Source organism: Oncorhynchus masou, chromosome 27, assembly GCF_036934945.1.
Source record: "Oncorhynchus masou masou isolate Uvic2021 chromosome 27, UVic_Omas_1.1, whole genome shotgun sequence".
NCBI lineage: Eukaryota > Metazoa > Chordata > Actinopteri > Salmoniformes > Salmonidae > Oncorhynchus > Oncorhynchus masou.
Window position 1 is genome coordinate 25,464,363 of NC_088238.1, and position 12,249 is coordinate 25,476,611.

Genomic DNA, 12,249 nt, shown 5'->3' on the forward strand with positions numbered 1-12,249 from the left:
GAGGAGGATGAAGGGGCAGTGGAGGACAGAGAGAGGAGGATGAAGGGGCAGTGGAGGACAGAGAGAGGAGGATGAAGGGGCAGTGGAGGACAGAGAGAGAGGAGGATGAAGCGACAGTGGAGGACAGAGAGAGAGAGGAGGATGAAGGGACAGTGGAGGACAGAGAGAGAAGGGAGGATGAAGGGACAGTGGAGGACAGAGAGAGGAGGATGAAGGGGCAGTGGAGGACAGAGAGAGGAGGATGAAGGGGCAGTGGAGGACAGAGAGAGGAGGATGAAGGGGCAGTGGAGGACAGAGAGAGAGGAGGATGAAGGGACAGTGGAGGACAGAGAGAGAGAGGAGGATGAAGGGACAGTGGAGGACAGAGAGAGAGAGGAGGAGGACAGTGGAGGGACAGTGGAGGACAGAGAGAGGAGGATGAAGGGGCAGTGGAGGACAGAGAGAGGAGGATGAAGGGACAGTGGAGGACAGAGAGAGAGGGGAGGATGAAGGGACAGTGGAGGACAGAGAGAGGAGGATGAAGGGACAGTGGAGGACAGAGAGAGGAGGATGAAGGGGCAGTGGAGGACAGAGAGAGGAGGATGAAGGGACAGTGGAGGACAGAGAGAGGAGGATGAAGGGGCAGTGGAGGACAGACAGAGAGGAGGATGAAGGGGCAGTGGAGGACAGAGAGAGAGGAGGATGAAGGGGCAGTGGAGGACAGAGAGAGGAGGATGAAGGGGCAGTGGAGGACAGAGAGAGAGGAGGATGAAGGGGCAGTGGAGGACAGAGAGAGGAGGATGAAGGGACAGTGGAGGACAGAGAGAGAGGAGGATGAAGGGACAGTGGAGGACAGAGAGAGAGGAGGATGAAGGGACAGTGGAGGACAGAGAGAGAGGAGGATGAAGGGACAGTGGAGGACAGAGAGAGGAGGATGAAGGGACAGTGGAGGACAGAGAGAGAGGAGGATGAAGGGACAGTGGAGGACAGAGAGAGAAGAGGATGAAGGGACAGTGGAGGACAGAGAGAGAGGAGGATGAAGGGACAGTGGAGGACATAGAGAGAAGAGGATGAAGGGACAGTGGAGGACAGAGAGAGGAGGATGAAGGGACAGTGGAGGACAGAGAGAGAGGGGAGGATGAAGGGGCAGTGGAGGACAGAGAGAGGAGGATGAAGGGACAGAGAAGGACTGAGAGAGGAGGATGAAGGGACAGTGGAGGAGGAGGAGGATGAAGGAAGGACTGAAGGGACAGTGGAGGACAGAGAGAGAGGAGGATGAAGGGACAGAAGGACAGAGGAGGGAGGATGAAGGGACAGAGAGGAGGATGAAGGCACAGAAGGAGAGAGGAGAGGATGAAGGGAAGGACTGAGAGAGAGAGGATGAAGGGACAGGAGGACAGAGAGGGAGGATGAAGGGACAGAGGACTGAGAGGGAGGATGAAGGACAGAAGGACTGAGAAGAGGAGAAGGGACTGAAAGAGGAGGATGAAGCAGAAGGACTGAGAGAGGAGGATGAAGGGACAGACAGAGAGAGGAGGATGATGAAGGGACAGAAGGAGGACAGAAGGAGAGGAGGATGAAGGGACAGGAGGACTGAGAGAGAGGAGGATGAAGGGACAGAAGGACTGAGAGACACAGAAGGACTGAGAGGATGAAGGGACAGAAGGACTGAGAGAGGAGGATGAAGGCAGAAGACTGAGAGAGGAGGATGAAGAGGATGAGAAGGGGACAGAAGGACAGAGAGAGGAGGATGAAGGGACAGAAGGACTGAGAGAGAGGAGGATGAAGGGACAGAACTGAGGAGGAGGATGAAGGGACAGTGGAGGACTGAGAGAGAGGAGGATGAAGGGACAGTGGAGGACAGAGAGAGAGGATGAAGGGACAGAGAGGAGGAGGATGAAGGGACAGAAGGACTGAGAGAGAGGAGGATGAAGGGACAGAAGGACTGAGAGAGGAGGATGAAGGCACAGAAGGACTGAGGACTGAGAGAGGAGGATGAAGGAGAAGGACTGGAGAGAGGAGGATGAAGGGACAGAAGGACTGAGAGAGAGAGGAGGATGAAGGCACAGAAGGACTGAGAGAGGAGGATGAAGGCACAGAAGGACTGAGAGAGGAGGATGAAGGCACAGAAGGACTGAGAGAGGAGGATGAAGGCACAGAAGGACTGAGAGAGGAGGATGAAGGCACAGAAGGACTGAGAGAGGAGGATGAAGGGACAGTGGAGGACAGAGAGAGAGGAGGATGAAGGGACAGAAGGACTGAGAGGAGAAGGGGCAGGGACAGAAGGAGGATGAAGGGGCAGTGGAGGACAGGACTGAGAGAGAGAGGATGAAGGGACAGTGGAGGACAGAGAGAGGGAGGATGAAGAAGGGACAGTGAAGGACTGAGAGTGGAGGACAGAGAGAGAGGATGAAGGGACAGTGGAGGACAGAGAGAGAGGAGGATGAAGGGACAGTGGAGGACAGAGAGAGGATGAAGGGACAGAGGGGACAGTGGAGGACAGAGAGGATGAAGGGACAGTGGAGGACAGAGGAGATGAAGGGACAGTGGAGGACAGAAGGGGACATGAAGGGGCAGTGGAGGACAGAGAGAGAGGAGGGGACAGTGGAGGATGAGTGGAGGGACAGTGAAGGGGACAGAGAGAGAGGAGGATGAAGGACAGTGGAGGACAGAGAGAGGAGGATGAAGGGACAGTGGAGGACAGAGAGGAGGGGGAGGATGAAGGGACAGTGGAGGACATAGAGAGAGGACAGAGAGAGGAGGATGAAGGGACAGTGGAGGACAGAGAGAGAGGAGGATGAAGGGACAGTGGAGGACAGAGAGAGAGGGGAGGATGAAGGGACAGTGGAAGACAGAGAGAGGAGGATGAAGGGACAGAAGGACTGAGAGAGGAGGATGAAGGGACAGTGGAGGACAGAGAGAGGAGGATGAAGGGACAGTGGAGGGCAGAGAGAGAGGGGAGGATGAAGGGACAGTGGAAGACAGAGAGAGGAGGATGAAGGCACAGAAGGACAGAGAGAGGAGGATGAAGGGACAGAAGGACTGAGAGAGGAGGATGAAGCCACAGAAGGACTGAAAGAGAGAGGGGGGTGAAGGGACAGAAGGACTGAGAGAGGAGGATGAAGGGACAGAAGGACTGAGAGAGAGAGGAGGATGAAGGGACAGAAGGACTGAGAGAGGAGGATGAAGGCACAGAAGGACTGAGAGAGGAGGATGAAGGGACAGAAGGACTGAGAGAGGAGGATGAAGGCACAGAAGGACTGAGAGAGGAGGATGAAGGCACAGAAGGACTGAAAGAGGAGGATGAAGGCACAGAAGGACTGAAAGAGGAGGATGAAGGCACAGAAGGACTGAGAGAGGAGGATGAAGGCACAGAAGGACTGAGAGAGGGATGAAGGCACAGACAGAGAGAGCTAAAGGCACAGAGGACACAGAGAGGAGGATGAAGGGACAGGAGGACTGAGAGGACAGAGGACTGAGAGAGGAGGATGAAGGCACAGAAGGACTGAGAGAGGAGGATGAAGGCACAGAAGGACTGAGAGAGGAGGATGAAGGCACAGAAGGACTGAGGAAGGCACATAAGGACTGAGAGAGGAGGATGAAGGGACAGTGGAGGACAGAGAGAGAGGGGAGGATGAAGGGACAGTGGAGGACAGAGAGAGGAGGATGAAGGGGCAGTGGAGGACAGAGAGAGGAGGATGAAGGGGCAGTGGAGGACAGAGAGAGGAGGATGAAGGGACAGTGGAGGACAGAGAGAGAGGAGGATGAAGGGACAGTGGAGGACAGGAGGAGGATGAAGGGACAGAAGGACTGAGAGAGGAGGATGAAGGGACAGTGGAGGACAGAGAGAGGGAGGATGAAGGGACAGTGGAGGACAGAGAGAGGGAGGATGAAGGGACAGTGGAGGACAGAGAGAGGAGGAGGATGAAGGGACAGTGGAGGACAGAGAGAGGGGATGAAGGGACAGTGGAGGACTGAGAGAGGAGGATGAAGGGACAGTGGAGGAGAGATGGATGAAGGGACAGTGAGGACATAGAAGAGGACAGTGGAGGACAGAGAGAGAGAGGATGAAGGGACAGTGGAGGACAGAACAACAAGGGACAGAAGGACTGAGAGAGGAGGATGAAGCCACAGAAGGACTGAAAGAGAGAGGGGGTGAAGGGACAGAAGGACTGAGAGAGGAGGATGAAGGGACAGAAGGACTGAGAGAGAGAGGAGGATGAAGGGACAGAAGGACTGAGAGAGGAGGATGAAGGCACAGAAGGACTGAGAGGGAGAGGAAGGACTGAGAGAGGAGGATGAAGGCACAGAAGGACTGAGAGAGGAGGATGAAGGCACAGAAGGACTGCGAGAGGAGGATGAAGGCACAGAAGGACTGAGAGAGGAGGATGAAGGCACAGAAGGACTGAGAGAGGAGGATGAAGGCACAGAAGGACTGAGAGAGAGGATGAAGGGACAGGAGGACTGAGAGAGAGGAGGATGAAGGGACAGGAGGACTGAGAGAGAGGAGGATGAAGGCACAGAAGGACTGAAAGAGGAGGATGAAGGCACAGAAGGACTGAAAGAGGAGGATGAAGCCACAGAAGGACTGAGAGAGGAGGATGAAGGCACAGAAGGACTGAGAGAGGAGGATGAAGGCACAGAAGGACAGAGAGAGAGGAGGATGAAGGGACAGGAGGACTGAGAGAGAGGAGGATGAAGGCACAGAAGGACTGAGAGAGGAAGATGAAGGCACAGAAGGACTGAGAGAGGAGGATGAAGGGACAGGAGGACTGAGAGAGAGGAGGATGAAGGGACAGGAGGACTGAGAGAGAGGAGGATGAAGGCACAGAAGGACTGAGAGAGGAGGATGAAGGCACAGAAGGACTGAGAGAGGAGGATGAAGGCACAGAAGGACTGAGAGAGGAGGATGAAGGCACATAAGGACTGAGAGAGGAGGATGAAGGGACAGTGGAGGACAGAGAGAGAGGAGGATGAAGGGGCAGTGGAGGACTGAGTGTGTGTGACAGTATTAGAGACCGCTAGTGGCTAGAGGCACCTTGAGGATAGAAGAAGAAGAGACCTTCAGATTATGAGAGACGGTCAACAGTTACAGTAAGAACAACGGTAACATCCACAGAAAAACACACAACAACTGACACATCCACATAAACCTGTGTGACAATACAGTGACAGCCTCGTGTGATGCCGGGCAGGACAGACAGTTTGGTTTGGCAGACCCCGACTCATCTCCTCAGCACATAGAGACCACAGAGGGAGGGGGAGAGGAGGCAGGGGGATTAGAGGGGGTGAGGGGGGAGAGGAGGCAGGAGGATTGGAGGGGTGAGAGGAGGCAGGAGGATTGGAGGGGGTGAGGGGGAGAGGAGGCAGGAGGATTGGAGGGGTGAGAGGAGGCAGGAGGATTGGAGGGGGTGAGGGGTAGAGGAGGCAGGGGGATTGGAGGGGGTGAGGGGGAGAGGAGGCAGGAGGATTGGAGGGGTGAGAGGAGGCAGGAGGATTGGAGGGGGTGAGGGGGAGGAGGGGGGAGGATAGTAGGGGGTGAGGGGGAGAGGAGGCAGGAGGATTGGAGGGGTGAGAGGAGGCAGGAGGATTGGAGGGGGTGAGGGGGGAGAGGAGGCAGGAGGATTGAAAGGGTTGAGGGGGAGGGAGAGGAGGCAGGAGGATTATAGGGGGTGAGGGGGGAGAGGAGGCAGGAGGCAGGAGGATTGGAGGGGGTGAGGGGAGATGAGGCAGGGGGATTGGAGGGGGTGAGGAGGCAGGGGGATTGGAGGAGGTGAGGGGGGAGAGGAGGCAGGAGGATTGGAGGGGGTGAGGGGGGAGAAGAGGCAGGAGGATTGGAGGGGGTGAGGGGGAGAGGAGGCAGGAGGATTGGAGGGGGTGAGGGGGAGAGGAGGCAGGAGGATTGGAGGGGGTGAGGGGGGAGAGGAGGCAGGGGGATTGGAGGGGGTGAGGGGGGAGAGGAGGCAGGGGGAAGGAGGATTGGAGGGGGTGAGAGGGGAAGGGAGTCAGGGGGATTGGAGGGGGTGAGGGGGAAGGGATGCAGGGGGATTGGAGGGGATGGGAGGGGGAAGTGAGGCAGGGGGATTGAAGGGGGTGAGGGGGAAAGGGAGGCAGGGGGATTGAAGGGGGAAGGGAGGCAGGGGAGGAGATTGACTAAGGGGGACACTGCACTGCTGATTGCGTAGTAGCTCTATGGTTGGCCAATAGTGAGGGAGAACATGTTTTCTCCTTCTGCCGAGAGGTGAACTGTCAGGGGAGGGATAAGGGGCTCAGAACTGTCAGGGTAGGGGTAAGGGCCTCAGAACTGTCAGGGGAGGGGTAAGGGGCTCAGAACTGTCAGGGGAGGGATAAGGGGCTCAGAACTGTCAGGGGAGGGATAAGGGGCTCAGAACTGTCAGGGAGGGGTAAGGGGCTCAGAACTGTCAGGGGAGGGATAAGGGGCTCAGAACTGTCAGGGGAGCGATAAGGGGCTCAGAACTGTCAGGGGAGGGGTAAGGGGCTCAGAACTGTCAGGGGAGGGATAAGGGGCTCAGAACTGTCAGGGGAGGGATAAGGGGCTCAGAACTGTCAGGGGAGCGATAAGGGGCTCAGAACTGTCAGGGGAGGGGTAAGGGGCTCAGAACTGTCAGGGGAGGGATAAGGGGCTCAGAACTGTCAGGGGAGGGATAAGGGGCTCAGAACTGTCAGGGGAGGGATAAGGGGCTCAGAACTGTCAGGGAGGGATAAGGGGCTCAGAACTGTCAGGGGGGGGTAGGGGGCTGAGAACTGTCAGGGGAGGGATAAGGGGCTCAGAACTGTCAGGGGAGGGGTAAGGGGCTCAGAACTGTCAGGGAGGGATAAGGGGCTCAGAACTGTCAGGGGGGGGTAGGGGGCTGAGAACTGTCAGGGGAGGGATAAGGGGCTCAGAACTGTCAGGGGAGGGGTAAGGGGCTCAGAACTGTCAGGGGAGGGATAAGGGGCTCAGAACTGTCAGGGGAGGGATAAGGGGCTCAGAACTGTCAGGGGAGGGATAAGGGGCTCAGAACTGTCAGGGAGGGATAAGGGGCTCAGAACTGTCAGGGAGGGATAAGGGGCTCAGAACTGTCAGGGAGGGATAGGGGGCTCAGAACTGTCAGGGAGGGATAGGGGGCTCAGAACTGTCAGGGGAGGGATAAGGGGCTCAGAACTGTAAGGGGAGGGATTAGGGGCTCAGAACTGTCAGGGAGGGATAAGGGGCTCAGAACTGTCAGGGAGGGATAAGGGGCTCAGAACTGTCAGGGAGGGATAAGGGGCTCAGAACTGTCAGGGAGGGATAGGGGGCTCAGAACTGTCAGGGAGGGATAGGGGGCTCAGAACTGTCAGGGGAGGGATAAGGGGCTCAGAACTGTAAGGGGAGGGATTAGGGGCTCAGAACTGTCAGGGGAGGGGTAAGGGGCTCAGAACTGTCAGGGAGGGATAAGGGGCTCAGAACTGTAAGGGAGGGATAGGGGGCTCAGAACTGTCACGGGAGGGATAAGGGGCTCAGAACTGTCAGGGGAGGGATAAGGGGCTCAGAACTGTCAGGGGAGGGATAAGGGGCTCAGAACTGTCAGGGGAGGGGTAAGGGGCTCAGAACTGTCAGGGGAGGGGTAAGGGGCTCAGAACTGTCAGGGGAGGGGTAAGGGGCTCAGAACTGTCAGGGGAGGGATAAGGGGCTCAGAACTGTCAGGGGAGGGATAAGGGGCTCAGAACTGTCAGGGGAGGGGTAAGGGGCTCAGAACTGTCAGGGGAGGGGTAAGGGGCTCAGAACTGTCAGGGGAGGGGTAAGGGGCTCAGAACTGTCAGGGGAGGGGTAAGGGGCTCAGAACTGTCAGGGGAGGGATAGGGGGCTCAGAACTGTCAGGGGAGGGATAAGGGGCTCAGAACTGAATAGAGGGTGGATATAAAGAAGTGGGAGGGGTGAAAAGGATGGCGGGTAAGGGAGGAGGGGGTCAGGGGGTTGGGGTGAGTGTGTATATGGATGGAGCTCAATAAACACACACCTCTGCTGAGACCGTCGGGCCCTCGCAAGATCCGGCACTCCTCGATCTGTCCGAACGCAGAGAACATGACTCGGATGTCGTTCTCATTGCACTTCTTCGACACCATGCCGATGAACAGCTTCCTGTCCTCCACCGCTGCAGAGGAAGAGAGGAAGACCTTCAAATGGGTGAGAAACACAAAAAAGGAGAGGAAAGAGAGAGACCAAGAAAGTCTCCCCATTTCATCTGCAGACTGTGATCAATGTCTCATTACCACTTCAACACCGAGTCTCTGTGTGACTCTCTCTCTCTCTCTCTCCATCTCCTCCTCTCCCATCTCTCCGGGTTTCTTTTTGTCTGCCTGCCCCCCCTCCTCCTGTTTAATCCCTTTCTCTCTGACCCAATCGCTCCATTTATCTTGCAATACCTCGGCCTGTGTAACAGTGTGTGTTGTGTGTGTGCGTGTGCGTGTGTGTGTGTGTGAGCGAGACAGAGACTCTTACTGTTTCTTGTCTGCGTGTGTGTATGACCGTGGGAAAGAGACAAGAGAGAGAAAGTGTGTGTATGTGTTGCTCACTATTCAGAGTAATGCTGATCCTATTCATTTTTAATGAGGAAACTGTCAGCTCTTACCGGGAGGCGAAAGAGATAAGCGGTCTGTTGCACTCTGGGAAATCAATAGAGCACTTGTTTATTTTGCTGTTTGAATTGTTTGTGCGCTTAAAAAACAACACTGGGACACGCAGGGAAGATAAGTGTTGTTTCAAAGGCTTCCAACTCGGCTGTGTACGTTCGCTCACTATCAGCACTGTAATGAATTAGCAGAGAAGAGGATATGGAGAAACCGCAGAGACATTCTTAACGGTGACTAAACATCTGTTAGCCGACCTGAGTCCGAGTTAGTGACGTATCGGGGAGCAGAGAAACAGCGTTTTACTGATTCCAGATCAGATTTGAAGAAAGAAAGCGGAAAGTGAAGACGGGCTATCGATACAGCAGTGTGGCGAAGGCACACACACGCGCGCGCACACACACACACACACACACACACACACACACACACACACACACACTTGGTTGACTAAAGCAACAAACCGCTTAACGACAATTCGTCATGGTTACAGCAACTCCAATAAAGGTCTATGGAACATACTATCATTAGAAAGACGAATACATTTCATATGGCCATATTTACTATCTCCCATTACGGTGGATGATGACTGCAGCCACAGCCGGCTGGAGCTTTACTCAGGTCTCATCATCGTAACCGAGACAGATATATCTTACCAAGTCCTATTTCATAACCTCACGGAAGACGACTGGAGCGGGAAAGCATTATTAAGGTCTCATCATGACTTATATGGATCTCGAGGTTTCGAGTGCATTGTATTTCCTTAGCGGGTCGAGTCTAGAAGATGTGGCTACGAGCGTCTTTATTAAGCTTTAAGTGATGCCTGTGTGCTGTCAGTGGCTTTATGACACTCCTCTGTCTCTCTCTGGGTGGAGCTCATCCAGTACTGTCCCGTCTGTCCCAATGTTATTACCCTCGGTCCTTCTATAGTTTCAGTGGTCCAGTGGATGAGGAAAAGAGGCTATTCATTAGTATTGGGACGTGGTCCGTCTGGCTTCTCTCAGATGCAGTAAAGCGTTATGGCTGGATAAATGGGTTTATAACCGCATGTGTAATAGAGCCAATTGTCTGTGTGTGTGTGTATGTGTGTCTTGTGTTTGTGTTTGTGTGTGTGAGTGTGAGAGAGAGACGCAGGGAGAAAGGCTAGTTCACGGTGGGGCCGAAACAGTTAAACTCTCCCTGACCCCCTCCCAGAACACTTTAATAATTCATACATCTTTCTCTCTCTGAAACAGGATCACTGAGCCACACACACACACACACACACACACACACACACACACACACACACACACACACACACACACACACACACACACACACACACACACACACACACACACACACACACACACAACCAACCACGTAATACTCAGCCCAGTGTGTGTGATCACTTACCATTTGATTTCTCACTGTCTGCAGGCTTCATCTGAATGGGATGGTGCATCTGGAAAAGACAGGACAAACATACCTTTACAATACTATACAGACACACACACACACACACACACCCCTAGTGAGGACTGCACACACTCAGAGATCACACACACTACATCAGACACACACATCAGTCACAACACACACACACACACTGACTGGTCACAGCACACCGACACACTACAAACTGGCCACTGAAAGTCACAACAGATCACACACTAAAGAGAAAGTTGGTTAGGAAACACACACACTGTGACAGACATCATCCAGGTGTGTCCCTCATACCCTTGTTGCCTAGTGGTAAGAGCGTTGGGGTCGTAACCGGAAGGTTGCAAGTTCAAAACCCCGAGCTGACAAGATACAAATCTGTCGTTCTGCCCCTGAACAGGCAGGTAACCCACTGTTCCTAGGCCGTCATTGAAAATAACGTTAAATAAGTTAAATAAAGGTAAAAGAAAAAAAGAAAAATAATTCACAGACAAGATGGCTGCCACACCTCGCTCTCTCTCAATTTCAATTCAAGAGGCTTTATTGGGAAACATATGTTTACATTGCCAAAGCAAGTGAAAAATATACAGAAAACATTACACTCACAAAGGTTCCAAAAGAATAAAGACATTTCAAATGTCATATTATGTCTATATACAATCTCTCTGTCTCTCTCTCCCTCCTTTATGAGAGATGATGTGCCTGTTTGATCTGCAGAGAGACCAGTGATAGTAATTATCTAAATCTAGTCCAGTATCAATCACACTGACTCTGTCTCTGCCCACCTCACACACACACACACACACACACACACACACACACATCCATCTTCTGGGCTCTCACCAGCTGTGGTGTGTGTGTGTGTCTTTATCTGTACCCTGTCTTATCCATAATGCCCCTGGCTAAGCCTGAACAGTCACCGCGTGGCAGGGCGCTTTGATCCTCTAGCTGTCTCTATCTGTCTGTCTCTCTCTATCGGTCTCTCTCTCCATCTGTCTGGCTCTGTCTGTCTCTCTCCCCCATCTCGATATGTCCGTTTCTCTCTGTCTCTCACTCTTTCGTTCTTTTTACAATATGTTTATACATTGACCATTCCTTTCCACAACACTCCTACATCCACCACCCCGGTGTCACCAGTAGTGTCAATTCAACTGTCTTTACTACCTGGACCCATAGTGCCCATTTTGGTTTATTGCCCCCTGAGTGAGTGAGTGAGTGAGTGAGTGAGTGAGTGAGTGAATGAGGATTTTGAATGGGACTGAATGATGTTGGTCCCCACAAGGTTAGTTGTACAAGACTGTGTGTGTGTGGAGCAACGAACCGCACTTGTTGTCTCTGCCTGGCTGGTTCTCCTCTCTCCACTGGGATTCTCTGCCTCTAACCCTATTACAGGGGCTGAGTCACTGGCTTACTGGTGCTCTTCCATGCCGCCCCTAGGAGGGGTGGTTCTCTTGAGTGACCACTGACGTGGTCTTCCTGTCTGGGTTGGCGCCCCCCCTTGGGTTGTGCCGTGGCGGAGATCTTTGTGGGCTATACGCGGCCTTGTCTCAGGATGGTAAGTTGGTGGTTGAAGATATCCCTCTAGTGGTGTGGGGGCTGTGCTTTGGCAAAGTGGGTGGGATTTTATCCTTCCTGTTTGGCCCTGTCCGGGGGTATCGTCAGATGGGGCCACAGTGTCTCCTGACCCCTCCTGTCCAGCCTCCAGTATTTATGCTGCAGTAGTTTGTGTCGGGGGGCTAGGTTCAGTCTGTTATATCTGGAGTATTTCTCCTGTCTTATCCAGTGTTCTGTGTGAATTTAAATATGCTCTCTCTAATTCTCTCTTCTTTTCTTTCTTTCTTTCTCTCTCTCTCTTTCGGAGGAGGACCTGAGCCCTAGGACCATGCCTCAGGACTACCTGGCCCAATGACTCCTTGCTGGGAGGTCCCTAGAAAGGTTCTGGCCTTTCTAGGGAATTTTTCCTAGCCACCGTGCTTCTACACCTGCATTGCTTGCTGTTTGGGGTTTTAGGCTGAGTTTCTGTACAGCACTTTGAGATATCAGCTGATGTAAGAAGGGCTTTCTAAATAAATGTGATTTGATTTGTGAGTGTGAGAGAGTGCAGTGGATCATATGTTGGAGGGCTACAGTACAGAAATAACTGCATCCTCAGGCTACAGGCGCTGGCTAGCGGCTATCCCTGCCTCTGCCTCTCACTCTCTCAGAAAGTTCTGTCTAGATGCCATCCTTCTTCTC

At 53.6% G+C, this 12,249-nt stretch overlaps 1 protein-coding gene across 21 annotated transcripts in view; it reads right to left on the reverse strand.

The window, feature by feature from the left end:
* LOC135515894 (CUGBP Elav-like family member 2) overlaps window positions 1-12,249 on the reverse strand; it is a 220,646-nt gene that overhangs the window by 47,134 nt on the left and 161,263 nt on the right. For all 21 annotated transcript variants that reach the window (XM_064939730.1, XM_064939745.1, XM_064939727.1 and 18 more), the window contains 2 exons: window positions 9,988-10,036; window positions 7,980-8,114 (listed from right to left, as the gene is read on the reverse strand). In XM_064939730.1, coding sequence (XP_064795802.1) covers window positions 7,980-8,114; window positions 9,988-10,036 — 184 coding nt within the window. The remainder of the gene's footprint in view (window positions 1-7,979; window positions 8,115-9,987; window positions 10,037-12,249) is intronic.